This window comes from Macaca fascicularis, chromosome 4, assembly GCF_037993035.2.
Source record: "Macaca fascicularis isolate 582-1 chromosome 4, T2T-MFA8v1.1".
In the NCBI taxonomy this organism is placed as follows: domain Eukaryota; kingdom Metazoa; phylum Chordata; class Mammalia; order Primates; family Cercopithecidae; genus Macaca; species Macaca fascicularis.
The window spans coordinates 36,526,405-36,544,109 of NC_088378.1; the positions used below are offsets into that span (position 1 = coordinate 36,526,405).

The following is a 17,705-nucleotide window of genomic DNA, read 5'->3' on the forward strand; positions in this document are numbered from 1 at the left end:
AACCAAAGAACTTATTTTAAAAAGGAAATAAAAAGCAAAAACATATCATCTGTATTGTCTCAACCTTACCCATGTCCAGCAATACTCAACCCAGCTGAGTCCTTTAACTTTTGCTCCTGGAAAAGAGGAAGAGTAGTGTTCCAGAAATCACATAGACACTTCAGGAGAGCACAGATTGTTTAAGTCTCAGCTCTTTTCCTTGCTGACTGTATGAATTTCGAACCACATTCTTAACCTACCTGAACTTTACCCCTTTGCAGAGATTTTCTGAATAAGAATTCAAGTTTAGTAAAGGTGGTTTTTAAAAAGTAGCTATTAGTTTGTATACTGCTCTTTTGGTTTAACTTCAAAATATATTTTTCTACCTTTTATGCCTATGGGAAGTGACCTATCTCTAAAACCCAGTTCAAATTTCACTTCTTTTTAAATCAAGTCTTTGTGATTGTGACAATTTATGGAGAACTTACTATGTGCCAAGTACTATGACAATTGGTTTATTCACATGATTATCTCATCTCATTTTCACAACACAATGAGATAGGTGTTATTATTTTCATTTTACAGATGACAAAACTGAGGCTAAGGAGAGGTAAGTAACTCACCCAAGACACAGGAAATGAAAAGGCTTCAATTTGAAATTGGCCAGGCCTGTCTGACTCCTTAGCCCTTGCTTTTGAATACTGGCCCCTCTAGAAAGAAGCCACAACTCCCTCCTGTGATCACGGTAGCTCTTTGTTCCACCTCTGTTGAGAACTGATTTTACACTGCTTTGTTTATTCTTACTTATAGTTATTTCCATTTGTTTGGACTGAAAGCTTTTTTGGTGCAGTGTTGACGTTTCTGGAATTTTGGATTCAACAGATTTTAGCATCACATTCTGCACATAGCAGGTTTCCAATAAACATAGAGAGGCTGACAAAAATCACATTTGAAGTATTTGAAGTAATATTGCACTTCTTCAAACTTAAGGCCTGGGAGAAGTCATTCAGGGCCATGCGCTCTGGACCTCAGGCTACATACGCAAGGCTTTCAGAGCCCCTGGGCTTTCTGTTCAGGACCCAGGTCCACAGTGGATCTCCAAGCCCTCCCTAAGAGGGAAGAATTGAATAGGCATGCAGGAAAATTGCCTGCCCTGTGAATTCAAACTATTCCAGGATCACTGGTGTTGCCCCTCACAATACACTTAGGTGAGATCAAGATGTGGAAATTGAGAAAGGTCACTCTTAATGTTGGCAGGTACTTTCAATGTTAGCGGGACAGAAACGGAATAGACAGATGGCAGCATGGAACAAACACAGGGATTTTGCCTACATTCATCAACTTTCCAGCACAACAAACAGACTTTCAGTGGTTTATGACAATAAACATTTATTTTTGCTTATGTTCCATGAGGGCTGCAGGATGGCTGCAGCTCTGCTCCAGCTGTGGGCTAATTATGGGTCTGCTCTTCTTGTCTTCTTACTCTAGGACCCAGGCTAAAGCAGCAGCTCCTACTGAGACAATCTGTTCTCAGGGAAGAACGAAGAAGTGCAAAACCTGGACTGAAAGGTGCAATTACATTTAAAATTTTGTTTGAATATAGCAAGTGCCACATCAGTCTATGTTGATGGATTGAGGCAAGTCACATAACCAAGCCCAACATCAGTGGGTCTGAGACATTTGCTCCTTCCAACAAAGTAAAGAGTGAGGAAAACTAAAGTGAGAAAAGAGCATAAAATAGAGGTGGAAAGTGTAGAAACCAAACCTCTTAGTGACAACATATGATAGGTGCCCAGGGCCAGCTCTGAGGATGGTGAATCCCTTCTTTTTGATGGTCAGAGGTTTCCTTTACATTTGCAATGTTGCAGCCATCAGAGTTCCAGAGACAAGGTATGCAACCTGTAAAGCTCTGCATAGGAGAAGGGGCCTCCTTCTTTCTCACTTTGTAGGCTACTGTTAGTGTGACCTCTTGATTCTCGGTGCTCTCTACAGAACTAACTTTATGAAACAGAGTGAATCAGAAGCAATACAGAGGGGCCCTTGCTAGGGAAATTGCCTTCCTCAGAACCTTTGTCCATCTATATGGCATATAGGTCACATATTTCTACTCATACTCACAACATATACTCACACATATACATAGCTATTTCTACTCATACACACATACACTCAAGTGTATTACATACTTAAACACGCTGCCAGTTGGGATGAGCTATAATGTGGTTTGACTAAGTTGTAAGAAAATAATATAATTAAGTTGAGAGATCTTTGTAGAAAAATATAATGGTCAGGTTTATATAAAACAAGAAAGATCTATCATGAAATTTACAACCATGCTGATACATTTAATGAAGCAGGAAGTTTTTTAAAATACCAAAAAATTCTAAGCAAGCACAAAAGCACCAAAAAATGATTGTGCTTGTTCAGCAATCTTCCAGCAGAATGGTCTTGATAAACATGAGTTTTTATTAGGCTCCAGCCTTTCAGTAGTTAATGGTGAAGTGTGACTGTCACTGCCTTCTGTTCACATATGATCACAAAGTTTTCATGCTCAAAAGAATGCCCCAGTGTTCACATTTAAAGGAGATTCTTAAATCAGGAGGTCCCTGAACTTATATAGGAAAAAATTCTATCTTTACATTTACTAACCTCTATCTGAAATTTTATCACTTCCTTCCATTTTAAATATAGGCAAAACCACAGTGGTATTAGCACTACCTCTCATGTTTGTCACTAATAGAAATTAATGGTTTTATATCTCAATATAGTTGTTGTGGATATTATAAAATTTCATTAGGCTGGGCGCAGTGGCTCAAGCCTGTAATCCCAGCACTTTGGGAGGCCGAGACAGGTGGATCAAGAGGTCAGGAGATCAAGACTATCCTGGCTAACACGGTGAAACCCCGTCTCTACTAAAAAATACAAAAAACTAGCCGGGCGATGTGGCGGGCACCTGTAGTCCCAGCTACTCAGTAGGCTGAGGCAGGAGAATGGCGTGAACCTGGGAGGCGGAGCTTGCAGTGAGCTGAGATCCGGCCACTGTACTCCAGCCTGGGCGGCAGAGCGAGACTCCCTCTCAAAAATAAATAAATAAATAAATAAATAAATAAATAAATAATAAAATAAAATAAAATTTCATTTATGCTCCTCACTACCTTGAAATTACAGTAGTTTTATTGCACCTGCCAGCAGATCTTGTTATTTGATGCTTTCAAAAAGAAGCACACATATGATTATATTACAAATTTGACTATTTTTAAGATTTTTATATAAAAATATTCTAATAATTGTTTTTCTTTATAATTCCATGTTTTAAAAAACTTTATTCCCTCAGAAGTTTTCATCATGAGTAGGGGTCTGTGGTCTTTACCAGAGTGTCAAAAACATCCATGGCACAAAAAATCAATAACACTTGCCTTCCATGTGGTTAACTCTCACTCAACTAGAGAGAGTGACTAAGGGTTATTATCACCACAGACACTCTACTGAGATCTCAAGAGAATGTCATTGAGTACAGGCCTTTGTTTGTCCAAGGGCCTAACCCAGTTTTCTGGGTGCAACAGATTTGCTTCTTACATTCTATTCTCCTAACAAAGAGGATGAAAAAGCTGGGCTTCAAATTCTGGGGTTGGGCACCTCCCCTCTCCACCCATCAGCTCACACTTCCCTTTGTGGTGTCCACTGAAGGTGCAATTCTTGTTCTCATTCTCCCCTGGTTCTTTGGTGATGTAAACATTGTATCATGACACGCATGTCCTGGTGTTTCTGTGATTCACTGGAAACTGGAGTCTCCTATCTGCTCTTCAGTGTTAGTCCTATTCACAGATTTATTAGCTGTCCAGGTTTCCCCAATATTTCAGAGAAATAGTAGACAGGTTAACAGCTTTCAAGTAAGAAGATAGGTTAAGAGCTTTCAAGTAAGGATGCCAAGGTAGATTACCAGATCTTTGTGGGCCTCATCTATTGTGCCCTGTAAGGGTAATAATATCCACCTCATAGGTTTATAGGCATTAAGTGAGCTGCAGAACATCATAGGTTCTCAGTAACTGTTAGTTCCTTCCCTTCTTTTCATTGGGGGCCTATCTGGCTAAGGCAGCCTTCTCCACCTAACAGGAAACAATAATATATGCAAGAAGCAGAATCACTTCTTGCTTCTATCTAAGTGACTAGTTCAGAGCTCCACCTTGTGAAGCAGCCGGGTCTCTTACTTCCAAGATGGAGACTGCTATGCCTGGTTGATTGGGAATGGGGTGGCTTATTTCTAGAAAGGTAAGAGAAAAAAAATGCTTTTTAAAGTAATGACTCACTTATAGGTTGCAAATTATATTTATTGTTATACAAAAGGCACAGTATTTCTAGCTTCTTAATAACTCAAAACTATATATGCTCGGATAAGTTTTAGTTTATAATTTATCTGTAATTTATTTAATAATGCCTAAGAGTTAACAAAAAAGAAGCTATAATTACTTCCAAAGAAAAATTAAGCACTAAAGAATACATATAGAAAAATATTTTTACAACAATTTTTTTAAATAAGGAGGAAAGTTTGGGGTTAATAGCACCTCTCTCTCTCTCTCCATAAATCTATATATACATAAATGGGATAAACCCATTTTAGCTAACTTAATTGACAAAATAAGATTTTTACTCCTTTAATGATTATTTATTTATTTATTTATTTATTTATTTATTTATTTTTGAGACAGAGTTTCACTCTTATTGCCCGGGCTGGAGTGCAATGTTGCAATCTTGGCTCACTGCAACCTCCATCTCCCAGGTTCAAGGGATTTTCCTGCCTCAGCCTCCCGAATAGCTGGGATTACAGGCGTGTGCCATCACGCCCAGCTAATTTTGTATTTTTAGTAGAGACAGGGTTTCTCCATGTTGATCAGGCTGGTCTCGAACTCCTGACCTCAGGTGATCTGCCCTCCTCGGCCTCCCAAAATTCTGCGATTACAGGCATGAGCCACTGCACCCAGTCACTCTTTTAATGATTATTATTGAGATGTGAATGGTTGTTTTAAGTACTTGTTTAATGGCTGCTTATCTGACTATTGACATATGAATTGCTCTTGAAACACATTTGCTCCTTCATTGTCTAAGTTTACCTGTTGAGATTGATACACCTGTATCTGTATCTATAGCTACACCTATCTGTGCATCTGTAGTTGAGAGGCTTTGAGGCTTTGAATTAATTCATAAAGAAGTTTTTCAAATAAGCAATTATTAATTTGAAAAAATCTCAGTAATAAATATAAAGGAATGGTGATTAGAGGCTTTAGGAAAATATTCAGGAGAAGACAGGCAGGCTGTACATAAAGGTGCTCGGGCCCTTACTAGTAATCGCTGCTGAGAAACCTTTGGTTCAATTCTGAGCAAGCATGTGGCACAGGAGCTTGTTTTTACAAAAAGCAAAACCAAAAACATGTGCTGGTATTCCTGGAAAGATAGCAGGTCTAACTTGTGTGAGAAAAATTTAAAGGAAGAAATAATAAGATGAAAAGATGTGGATAATTACCACTTGAAATATTCCAAGCATGTTCAGGTTTAAATTATTCAAAAAGATAAGAAAAACATTCCTTCAAGAATATGATACTTTTACTCAGTGATTATCACAATGGACAAACCTGGCTGACAAGTCAGCCTAGTGCTTGGGATTTTAGGAGATGGGGATTCTAAAATGAACACTTTGAGAAAGAGACATTCTAGACACTTGATTATGATTATGAAATATGAAACCAGGTTTCCTGAAGTTAGATTACGCCATATTTTCACTTAAGAACCTAGTAGAAAGGAAATAGTACAAACACCTAATTTTAGTTGAGGAAACTCTGTGGTGGGGGGAGGGAGGATTCAAAGGTTGTTGATATCTCTCCTGACTGCTCCGTGTGGCAGAACCAGTGTGAGAACTCAGGAAGCCAGACCTCAGTGCTCTGTTCATTCCATCGTTGCATCTTAGTTGTTTCAAGGAAGCAATGGATGAGGAATCAAATACGTGCACAGTGTTCAGGCTTATCCAGTGGATATTAAGACGATTTATTGCTCTCCTTTTCCTCCAACGTACTATAATACCATTGAATGAGGGGAGTGCTTACCCTTTTCCAAATTAAGGAGCTTGTCTTTCTCTTCTACTTAACCCTTCCTGTCCTGGAAGCATGCCCACAAACCCAACACCACACAGCCCACGGTCACAGTGCCGCTCATCCTTCCTGTGAGGTTCTACTCCTTGCCTGCATTTAGTAGAAGGAATCATTCTTGGTACAAATCAACAGTGCGTGTCTGCGGTGAGAAGAGCTTCTGACTCAGTGTGAGTTTCAGTGCCTTCCGAAACCACCGGTAGGAAAAGACATAGATGATGGGGTTGCAGGCTGAGTTGAAGTAAGCAAACCAGATAAAGATGTCAAAGACCAGTGGGGGTGTGATAAAGTGAAGGAGGCTGTCGACCATCGTGTCTATGGTGAAGGGGAGCCAGCACAAGAGGTATATGCCCACAGCAATGCCCAGGGTCTTGGCAGATTTTCTCTCATGCTTGGCAGCCCCAGCCAGGCTATTGCTCAATGTAGTAATCTGCTGAGCCTGCCTGGTAGCTACCACAAAGATCTTCACATACAAGCTGATCATAATGAGGCAGGGGACAAAGAACAAAGGGAAGTTTAACCAGCCCCAAAATTTATTGAGCAGCAGCTGGCAACTGCCCACACAAGGCATCTCTTCCAGCCACTGGCTGAGCCTTGTCTCTACCACATTTGTGTAGAGGAAGAAGGAAGTGTATGTTGCGGGCACCCCCCATCCTGCTAGGATGTACCTGAGGGCCACCCTCACTGTGAACTTGGAGGGATAGAGCAGGGGGTCACAGATGGCACAGTGGCGGTCAATGGAAATGAAACATAGATGGAAGATGGAGGTGAGGCAGAAGAGGGTGTCCAGGTAAGTGTGCAGGCGGCAGAGGAAGTCCCCGAAGAACCAGCAGCTCTCCACTGAGCGAATGGTGCTGAGGGGCAGCACAAGCAGACCCAGAAACATGTCAGCCAGGGCCAGGGAGAGCAGCAAGAAGTTGGTGGGTGTGTGAAGCGCTTTGAAGTAGGACACAGCAAATGCTACAAATAAATTCCCTAGCACGATAATCAGCATGCCTGCTGCACAGGCCAGGTAGATGACCAACTGGATGCCCAGAGTATGTACTGTCCTGGGGCAAGACCCATTCACCTGGTAGCAGAACGCCGCAGGGTGCTCTTCAGCACCTTGGATAAAGACAGCTCTCATTTATGGTTTCTACTCTTCCTCTGTCTGAGAACTGGCCACCTTCTCCACTGGGGGGCAAAAAAAAAAAAAAAAAAAAAAAAAAAAAAATCTGTCTGCTACATACTCACAACGTGAAATGAAGAGGAGGAAACTAAAGTACAATTTGGAACCTAGTGCATGTCCCTGGGTACTGAATCAACTGTGCCCTGAAAATCAAATGCAGCATGGTATTCAAGGTTTCATGAGAGTTATTTCTGCTAGCCCTAGTTTATATGACTAGGTAGTTTAAAACGAGTGTAGATAGTATTCTTAAAGAAAGAAAAGAAGGATGTAAACTGAATGTTTCCTCAAAGAAACCTTGATTATATCAGTAGGTAGTATTAAATAATAAAGAGTGTCTCTTGCATTTTGATAAGGTACTTTTTGTCAAATGTAAAGTGAAATTTAAAGCAATGATCTGAATCAAGTGACCAATTAATTCTTGTTAAATTATTCCTTGGAAAAAGTGTAAGTTCTAGTTTCCCTATGTAAGAATTACATACATTGACAATAAAATCAGCAGATTAAGCTTTTTAGCTACATGTCAACTGTTCCCAAGAGAAGAATTCAGCATGCAAATACTAATAATTAAAAGGGTAGAAAATTGCTCTAGTTTAGTTTTAAATGCTGCACATTTTATGATGATAGCACAAAGCGTTTACACATCTTGGTAGAACTATTTGATAGGCAAAATGATTTTATCTGTTTAACATCGTAAGTCTGTGAACTATTAACCAAGTCCTAATATATTGAATTCAGGGTTTCTAAGCTACTTACACAGGTAGGAATCAGAATCCCTTCCTGGGAAGAAATGTTTCTTGGAGCAGGTGGACATAGGGAATGTTAGAGTACTCTTCTGTTGGCCACAATGACAGATGTGCAATCAGTTAATGATTTTATACTCTCAATAGAAACTACTCCTTCATGTGCTATGATATAAATAAGCTGTGAAGAGGCACCATGGGACCTAGTTTGCACTATTCGCAAGTCTCAGTTGTTTAAGGTTCCTGCTCAGTACAGAATCACTTACCCTGACAATTAATTACAGATAAAATTTAAAGACACTGGATGTGTATATTCTTTTTTAGTTCTTCAGTTCTGGGATGTTTTGAAGGTATTCTTGCCTGCTGATGGCTGCTATATATTCTCTAATTTCATTTTTAGTGACTTCTTTATTTCTCTTCTGCCTTAGGGTTATTTGTGTATATTTCTCTCAACATGAGAAGTCGCTGAGAATAATTGATCATGAGTTTTTTGGTTCATCAAGGGGTGGTTTGTGACTTCCACACAGGATTCATTATTATGTGTTTTTTGAGCACTGTATTTTGTGGTGGTGAAAGAAAGCATGGTAGATGAAACAGTTTACCTGGAAAAAGAATAGTTAAATTACTGTTTCATCCTTTCCTGTGCCGTCACCTAACCTCTCCCTCTGCTTCCCCCATTGGTAAGATTATGTACAATTATACCTGTGTAACTTGATTTCACAGGGATGTTATCAAGGAAAATAACATGTTGAGTCATATTCTGCTCTCTGCCTCTTGATATCTTAGAAGCTGGTATGCCTCTTTACGGTTACAGAGAAACCACTTCACAGTATCAGTCAAACTAAAGTTGTAAAAATGACAGAATTCTAGAGATGACACTAAATTCATCTGCCAGAGGGGCCTGGAAGAGGAGGTGGGTCAGGTTATAAAGAAGGAAGGAGGTTAGTATGCACCTCTCCTTTCTCTACAAATCCATAGCTAAACCCAGTGTTTTCCAAGGCAAAGCTCCTTTGGCCTGGTGACCACTGGAATCTTGCCTTATCCCAGCTTCATAGGTGTGGAAATAAATTTCTGGCTCTAGAACTTAATCAGACCAAGAAAGAATATTGCATTACTATGTACCTTGAAACCCCTTTAGCTTAAAAGTCATAATGCACATATAATTGGCTAAGGAGTCCTATGACTTTATATTTAATTTGACCAAGAACCTGTGAAAAATACAAACAAATGTCTTGTAGCTGGAATAGGACTGAAGAAGAAACAGAGGAAGGTTTTTGGTTCTGGGATAGATTACATCAAACCTACTAAAATGTAATATGTAACACAATTGTATTTGAAAATGCAGAATTTTATAGACTGTTTCTAGTATGATCTCTATGTCTCAGATTACTTAACGCCACTGTGTCCATTTTTCTCATCTATTAATTGAATATAATACATTATCTATGTCACAATTTTGTTGTGAATATTAATGAGTTAAAATTCATAAAGTGCAGCCTCTGGCATGTAGAAAGTTGAGTTGGGCAGACAGGAGTTTCAGTGGATATCTAGTGCATAAAACTCTTAACCTTCCCAAGTTAGGGCTCTTATCCCTTCTTCCACTGACTTTTAGAAATACATTCCATTACATAACAATCACAGGCAAAAGTAATTGGATTCGGGATCTTCTAAAGTTTCTCGCTTACCTTGGGGATTCAGTAATGTTGCAGCAAGCTGCTAAAGGTCTTGAATAGAGGAACGTTTTGATTTCTTTTAAATCTCCCCACTGCGTCCTGTGTAGCCTCCTCTGCACTACACTCACATGTTGAAATAACCAGTGCCCAGTTCCCAAAGACCATACTATGTGTCCCACTCACATGCTTTGTAAATACTCTGTACTTTCTTCTTTTACAGCACCCTTGAGACACTGGGTTACAGATTAGCGTTTACTTCTGGTCCCCCATCCAGTATAACCTTCATGAGAGGATGTACTATGTCTTATTCACCAATACAGCCTGATACCTATCACAGTTCCTGGGTGTGTTATTATTAGTTATTATTATATTAAGGTTCTTGTTAGTCACAAGAAAAACAAATTGAATGTAATTGATTAGTCCCTGAACAAACTAACATTGTAGGAATGGTATGAATAGATCACTCACATTGTGTGACTTTTATCAGCAGCTTTTCTCCTAATACTCAGGTACTAAATCTGTTATGAGACATGGGGAGCAACCCAATTTAGAAGTTGTACTGTTATTACATGATCATATATATATATATATATATATATATATATATATATATATATATATAAAACCTGAAAGACTCCACCAAAAAACTGTTAGAACTAATAAATAAATTCAGTAAAGTTGCAGGATACAAAATCAACACATAAAAATCAGTGTTTCTATATACTAATAGCAAACCATCTGAAAAAGAAAATCAAGAAAGCAATCCTACTTACAATAGCTACAAAAAATGAAATACCTAAGAATACATTTAACCAAAGAGGTGAAAGGAAGGCCGGGCGCGGTGGCTCAAGCCTGTAATCCCAGCACTTTGGGAGGCCGAGACGGGCGGATCACGAGGTCAGGAGATCAAGACCATCCTGGCTAACACAGTGAAACCCCGTCTCTACTAAAAAATACAAAAAACTAGCCGGGCGAGGTAGCGGGCGCCTATAGTCCCAGCTACACGGGAGGCTGAGGCAGGAGAATGGCGTAAACCCGGGAGGCGGAGCTTGCAGTGAGCCAAGATCCAGCCACTGCACTCCAGCCTGGGCGACGGAGCGAGACTCCATCTCAAAAAAAAAAAAAAAAAAAAAAAAAGAGGTGAAAGGTATCTGCAATGAAAACTATAAAACATTGCTGAAGGAAATTTCAGAGGACACAGATAAGTGGAAAGATATTCTATGTTCACGAATTAGAATAATTAATATCATTAAAATGTTCATACTACCCAAAGTAATTTACAAATTCAATACAACCTTATTAAAATATAGTAACATTTCTGACATAAATAGAAAAATAATCCTAAAATTAATATGGAACCACAAAAGACCGTGAATAACCAAAGCAATCTTGAGCAAACAGAACAAAGCTGGAGACATCATATTACCTGACTTCAAGGTATATTACAAAGCTATTATAACCCAAATAGTATGCTATTGGCATAAAAATAGATGCATGTACCAGTGCAAAATAATACAGAACACAGAAGTAAATCTATGTACTTACAGCCAACTGATTTTATCTATGTACTTACAGCTAACTGATTTTTGACAGTTAAGAACACACATTGGGAAAAGGAAGATCCTTTCAATAAATGGTACTGGGAAAATGAAACATCCACGTGCAGAAAAGTGGAATTAGACCCCTATATGTCACGATATGCAAAAATCAACTCAAAATGAATTAATATATGTAAGACCTGAAGCTACAACATAGGGGAAACACTTGATGACATTGGCCTGACCAAAATTTTTTTAGGTAAGAACTCAAAAGCACAGACAACAAAAGCAAACGTAGACAAATGAGATTGGATCAAACTAAAAAGCTCCTGTGCAACAAAGAGAGCAAGCAACGGAGTGAAGCGACAACCTGCAGAATAGGAGAAAATACTTGCAAACTCTACATCTGAAAAGAGGTAAGGAACTTAAGTGGCTCAATAGCAGAAAAAGCAAATCATCCGATTAAGAAATGGGCAAAAGATTGAAGCAGGCATTTCTAAAGAAAAACATCGAAGACACACAAATGGCCAATAGATATATTAAAAAATGCTCGGCATCACTAATTCAGAGGTCCTCAACTCCTGGGCCACAGACTTGTATCAGTTCCTAATCCCTGGGCCATGGACCAGGGTTCCAAAATTGTTTTGGAACAAGAAATGGAGGTGGAAGTAACATGTATCTTATAATGGCACCAGTAATGGTACTCGTTCGTGGCCTGTTAGGAACTGGGCCACCCAGCAGGAGGTGAGCAGTGGCAAGCGAGCATTACCACCTAAGCTCTGCCTCCTCTCAGATCAGCAGCAGCATTAGATTCTCAAAGGAGCACAAATCCTATTGTCAACTGTGCATGCAAGCGATCAAGGTTATGCGCTCCTTATGAGAATCTAACTAATGCCTGATAATTTGAGGTGGAGTAGTTTCATCTTGAAACCATCGTCTCCACAACCCCATTTGTGGAAAAATTGTCTGCCACAAAACTGGTCCCTGGTGACAAAAAGGCTGGGGACTGCTGACTAATTATCAGGGACATGCATATCAAAATCACAGTGAGATATCACTTTGTCCCAATTAGCATAGCTATTATAAAAAATGCAAAAAATAAAAAATGCTGGTATGGATGTGGAGAAATGGGAATATTTATATACTGTTGATGTGAATATAAATTAATATAGCCATTGTGGATAACAGTATGAAGGTACCTCATAAAATTAAAAATAGAACTGCTATCTGATCTAGCAATGACACTACTGGATATTTATCCAAAGGAAATTAAATCAGTATGTCGAAGAGATATCTGTACTCCCATATTTATTGCAGCACTACTCACAATAGCCAAACTGTGGAATCAAACTAAGTGTTCATATATGGATGAATGGATTTTAAAAAAGGTATAGACACACAATTGAATACTAAACAGCCATAAAAAGAATGAAATTCTATTATTTGTAGCAACATGGATAAACCTGGAGGCCATTACGTTAAGTGAAACAAGCCAGTCAAAGAAAGACAAATATTACAGTCTTACTCATGGTGGAATCCAAAAAAGCTGATCTACTGGAAGTACAGAATAGAATAGTGGTTACCAGAGGCTGGGGAGGGTAGGGAGGAGTGGATGGTAAGGAGAAATTGGTAAATAGGTACTATGTTGCAGTTAGGAGAAATAAGTTCCGGTGTTCTGTTTCACAGTGGGGTGACTATAGTTAACAATATTGTATAGTATGTTCAAAACAACTAGAAGAGAGGACTTTGAATGTTCTCACCACAAAGGAATGATAAATGTTTGAAGTGATGAATATGCTAAATATCTTAATTTGGTCATTACACAGTGTATGCATGTACCCCATTCATATGTACAATTATGTGTCAATTTACAGTAAAATTAAAAGAAGTTATGTTGCTGCTCTAGGAGAGATTTTATTGGACAGAAGGGCCTGTGGCCCCCAGAGGTAGCACAAGAGTAATGGGATCCAGGAAGTGGTTTCAGAAGAGCAGGGAGGAAGCACAGAGAGGATGATCATGAGACTCACAAGAAGAGCATAGGCCCAGGGGTCAAGAGGCTGGAATTAATCTCCAGCTGCATTTGACTGAGTCTTACAGCCTTGAACCATTCTTGGTTCCAGTGTCCTCATACTGCCTTTCCTAGTCTCATTTCCCACTTTGTTCTGTTTTCATTTTTTTATAAACATACTTAAAAAAATAATCTAGTCAAGTCTCTTTTTCTTGTATACATTCATGTAAGCCATTCTTAAATCCTTTTGGAACAAGGGGTGGAAGTGGAAGTAACATATATCTTACAGTTACAATGAATCCTTGGAACCAACAGTACCAATTCAAGGAATATGTCCCAGGGAGATGATCACACAAGATAAACTTTGCATGCTAAAGGATATTCTGTGAAGCATTATTAATAGTAGTAAAAAATGGAAACAACCTGAATGTTCTCCAGTAGGGGATGGATTAAACAAACGATAGTAACTATAGTACAATTCATGCAATAAGATCTTTTGCAGTCATTAAAATTAATGATATAGTTCTATTGCTATTGACCAATATATTCATGACATTTTCCTGAATAAAATCAACAGATACCAAAAGACAGAAAACAAAATTAGCAAAATCGATCCCTGTGGGTCCATGTATACAAGGAGAGAGTTGACAGTGGGTCTCTGGTTGGTTTTGGAATGACTTCCCTTATTGTACTTTTCTGGAGTACTTGAAGTTTCATTTTATTCTTTGTAATAAGCATGCATAACTTTTACCAAAGGGGAAAAAATCTGTATTTTTACTCCAAGGAAAAAAAATGGGTCATGGTTGTGCTCAGATATTAAACTTTGTCTCAGGTCTCTTAGCCAGTGACAATATAGTCTTTATACTATTAGCCGTGCATGAAATCTACCAGAGTAGTACTCTAGATTAAAAATTATCTAGATCGCCTAGCTCCTTCTTATTTTGAATACACCTATGCATATTTGAGAAATTTTTTTTCATGAGGATTTGAAAATGTTTCACGGAATATTTAGAGATTGTTACTTAATTCTCATTTATGGTCTGGAGTGTTGCTATCAAATTCTAGAAACCAAATTTGTTTTCAAATTACTGCCAACTTTAACAAAATCAATTGTAATGAGACTGTGTTAATTATGTTAACCTGAAATTATGAAGCCAGATGGAAGTGTTCTTAGTACAAGCTCAAACTGGCAATCCTCACTCAGGTTCAGAGATTGTCTTGCTATAGCATGTTGTCTACGGACAGTCTTTGCCTGCCTTTGAGAGCACATAGGACAGAATAATTCTTGATTCCTCAAAATCTGTCTGATATGATTTGGGTCTGTGTCCCCATATAAATCTCATGTCAAATTGTAATCCTCAGTGTTGGAGATGGGGCCTGGTGGGAGGTGATTGGATCTTGGGGGTAGATTTTCCCTTTGGTGCTATTCTCTTGATAGTGTGTGAGTTATCACGCGATCAGGTTGTTTACAAGTGTGTAGCACCTCCCTCCTGCCTCTTCCTCCCCCTTCAGCCCTGTAAGATGTGCCTGCTTTACCTTTGCCTTCTGCCATAATTGTAAGTTCCCTGAGGCCTCCCCAGCCATTCTTCCTGTACAGCCTGCAGAACCTTGAGCCAGTTAAACTTCTTATTTATAAGTTACCCTTGGCCCAGCTCCACTCTGCACCCGGCTCTTTTTCCTCTCTGCTGACATTGCTGAGCAACAGTGGTGTCAGGTCTACCACTGAATTCCTGGGTAAGGACGCAGAACAGTAGCTACCCAGCGGCAACAGCTTACCACAGACTTTGCACATGCCCTATCTTTGCAATTTCACTTCAGTGGGTGAAAGTACTTGCTTAAACTTGCTTCCTCATGCTGATCTTCAGGAAGTTGGCTTAGTGACCCCTTCTCTGATGCTCTGACTCCACTTCCCCAGCTTTCCCTTGACTCTAACAGAGGCGCTGGTTCCCTTACCAAACCTGCTGCTACAGTCCTTTGGTCAAAAATGCAGGCAGTCTCTCCACAACCCTATGCCAGGCTAAATTTTCTTCTGCCATGCTCTCTTGGTTTCATTGTGCCTGGCTCTGTCATAACACATATTACCCTGTAGTGTAACTGAGCAGCTATGGTCTCTCCTATGAAGTCAAAATTCTCGTGAGGCCAGGGTTTGAGTTTTATTTATCTCTGAACCGCAAGCAATCAGAGCAACACTTGGCACATAGTAGGTGCTCAATAAATGTTCATTGAACCGAGTGGTTTTTAATACAGAGAGCAAGTATCATGGAAGTTACCATTCCCCCTGAGATAATGGCTACTCTGCTCAACTTAGATGAGTCCTGGGAAGAGGAGATTGGTTTAGGAATGAAAAAGGCTGCTTCACTCTCCTTGATTTAGCCTAAGAAGAGCATGTGGAGCTGTTCTGAGAAACAATTGAGCTAATGTTTGTGGACACCCATGTAAAGTTCAATCTGGGAGGATAATGAATATGTTGTGTACACACTTATGCAAGACATGGATGCATCCCCACTATGTGTACACACAGGCTGCATACATACATGGATCAAAAGTGTATATTGCGAGAAAGAAAGCATATTTTCCTAAACTCTTTATTCATTTATCTCATTTAGTAAGACAGTCCGATTTTATCAAATATTGCAAATCTCACATCAATTCTTTCTGAAAAGGGGTTTAAGCCAAAATTATTACAATTGGAAGTAACTATAACTGTCTGCGTCCTTCTCCCCTTCCGTGTCACAAGCATCCTCCATAACTCAGACTTCCTGTATGCCCAGGCTCTCTCCCACTCCCCTAACAAGCAATGACAATCTCAAGAAAGATTTAGATAACTCAGACATACAAGGCTGTCAATGATTATGGAAACCAACTTTGCTTTTGCATCTGATGTTTTCAAGTTAAAGTGAGAAAATCTCTATATGATTTAAGCCAAAAGACTCAAATTCCAGATCCCTAATTTGGAATCTCAGGAGTCAGCAAGACTTGGGAGAGATTCTTTTTATTGGAGTTGTCTTTCCCCAAAGCCCAGAAATGGACCACTTTGGTAGCTTTAGTATACTTGGAAGGCTAGATCTATGACTCCTACCTAGATAATCATTACACCAACTGGAAGGACCTCCTTATCTAGTCAATTCATGCCCCTACTTGTGTAGAGAAGGGGCATCCCAGATTCCCCACCAGAAAAGAGTCCTATTGAATGAGGAACACAATCTAAGCAAGGGCAGGAAACAGGCTTAGGGTGGAAGAGTCAGCGTGGAAGATCATGCCTGTGACAATCATCCTCAATGCCTTGCGAAACCAAGGATAAAACATGCCATATATAATGGGATTGAAAGCTGAGTTGAAATAGCCTAGCCAGAGGAAGACATTGTACAGATCTTCATGGGTTGTAAAATTAATGAAAGGATCTATGATCGTCAAGACAAAGAAGGGCAGCCAGCACAACACAAACACTCCCATGACTATTCCTAAGGTCTTGGTGGCCTTGCTTTCTGTTTTAGAGGATGTCTTTTTTTTGCTTTCTGACCCAGCCTGTTTAGTCCTAGAACCTGTGCCAATTTGCTTAGCATGCTTCCTGGCTACTGTAAAAATGTGTATGTAAATTCCCACCATGGTTGTCCCAGGGAGAAAGAAAGCTATAAAGGAGGCCAGTACACCCCAGAGCTTATTAAATATTAACACACACAAACCTGTGCAATCAATGACTGCAACAAACTCTTCTACACCAATTATGTTTAGTTTTGAGAATACCAGGCCAAAGGCAAAAAGCATGGGAATGGACCAACTGATGAGTAGAAAGAGTTCTATGACAGGGATGGTAATTCTGGTGACATATTGCAATGGGTCACAAACAGCATAGTAACGGTCAATTGAGATGAAGCAGAGGTGAAAAATGGAGGTGGTGCAGAGCATGATGTCGCAGCAGCTGTGGACTTTGCAAAAGAGGTTTCCAAAATACCAGCAGGACTCGATGGATCTGATCATACTGAAGGGCATGACCACACAGCTCAGCAAAAAGTCAGTGGTGGCCATGGAGAGGATCAAGAAGTTGGTCGGGGAGTGGAGCTGCTTGAAGTGAGCGATGGAAATGATTACGATCATGTTGCCCAGCATAGTCATCACTATAGCCCCGATCATGACCAGGTACATGGCCCAGACACTCAGCACTGGCCTCACATTTCTAGGGCACGAATGGTTAACTGAGCTAAAGCAAAATTGTACCGCTGGGGGGTTCTGAGGGTCAGACAAATTCATCGTCTTTGTCTTATGGGTACTATGAATCTTGTTCAAAAGGGCTGTGTTCCTCTCAGTTCTGTGTGAGAAAGACACAGTACAACAATACAAATCACCAGCAGCACAGCTTTTTTTCAGAAGCCAAATTAAGCCTGCATGTACAATCCAAGTATGAATTCCCTACTGACGAGGAGCACTGCTTCCTAAAACTTTGCATGCATACAAAGTTAGGCAT

The 17,705-nt window shown here is 39.6% G+C and overlaps 2 protein-coding genes across 2 annotated transcripts in view; both read right to left on the reverse strand.

Annotated features, from left to right (window-relative positions):
- Positions 1–6,147: 6,147 nt before the first annotated feature.
- Positions 6,148–17,705, reverse strand: part of TAAR5 (trace amine associated receptor 5) — a 29,209-nt gene continuing 17,651 nt past the window's right edge. The window contains exon 4 of the mRNA XM_005551854.3: positions 6,148–7,289. Within this exon, the coding sequence (XP_005551911.3) occupies positions 6,229–7,242 (1,014 nt within the window). The 5' untranslated portion in view covers positions 7,243–7,289 and the 3' untranslated portion in view covers positions 6,148–6,228. The remainder of the gene's footprint in view (positions 7,290–17,705) is intronic.
- LOC102136854 (trace amine-associated receptor 4-like) lies at positions 16,448–17,491 on the reverse strand. The gene has a single exon (XM_005552061.3). The coding sequence runs from the start codon at positions 17,489–17,491 to the stop codon at positions 16,448–16,450; it is 1,044 nt and encodes a 347-aa protein (XP_005552118.3).

What these genes read in the sequence shown, in the direction of transcription:
- LOC102136854 (XM_005552061.3), bottom strand. Translation starts at nt 17,491, where the DNA reads ATGAATTTGTCTGACCCTCAGAACCCCCCAGCGGTACAATTTTGCTTT.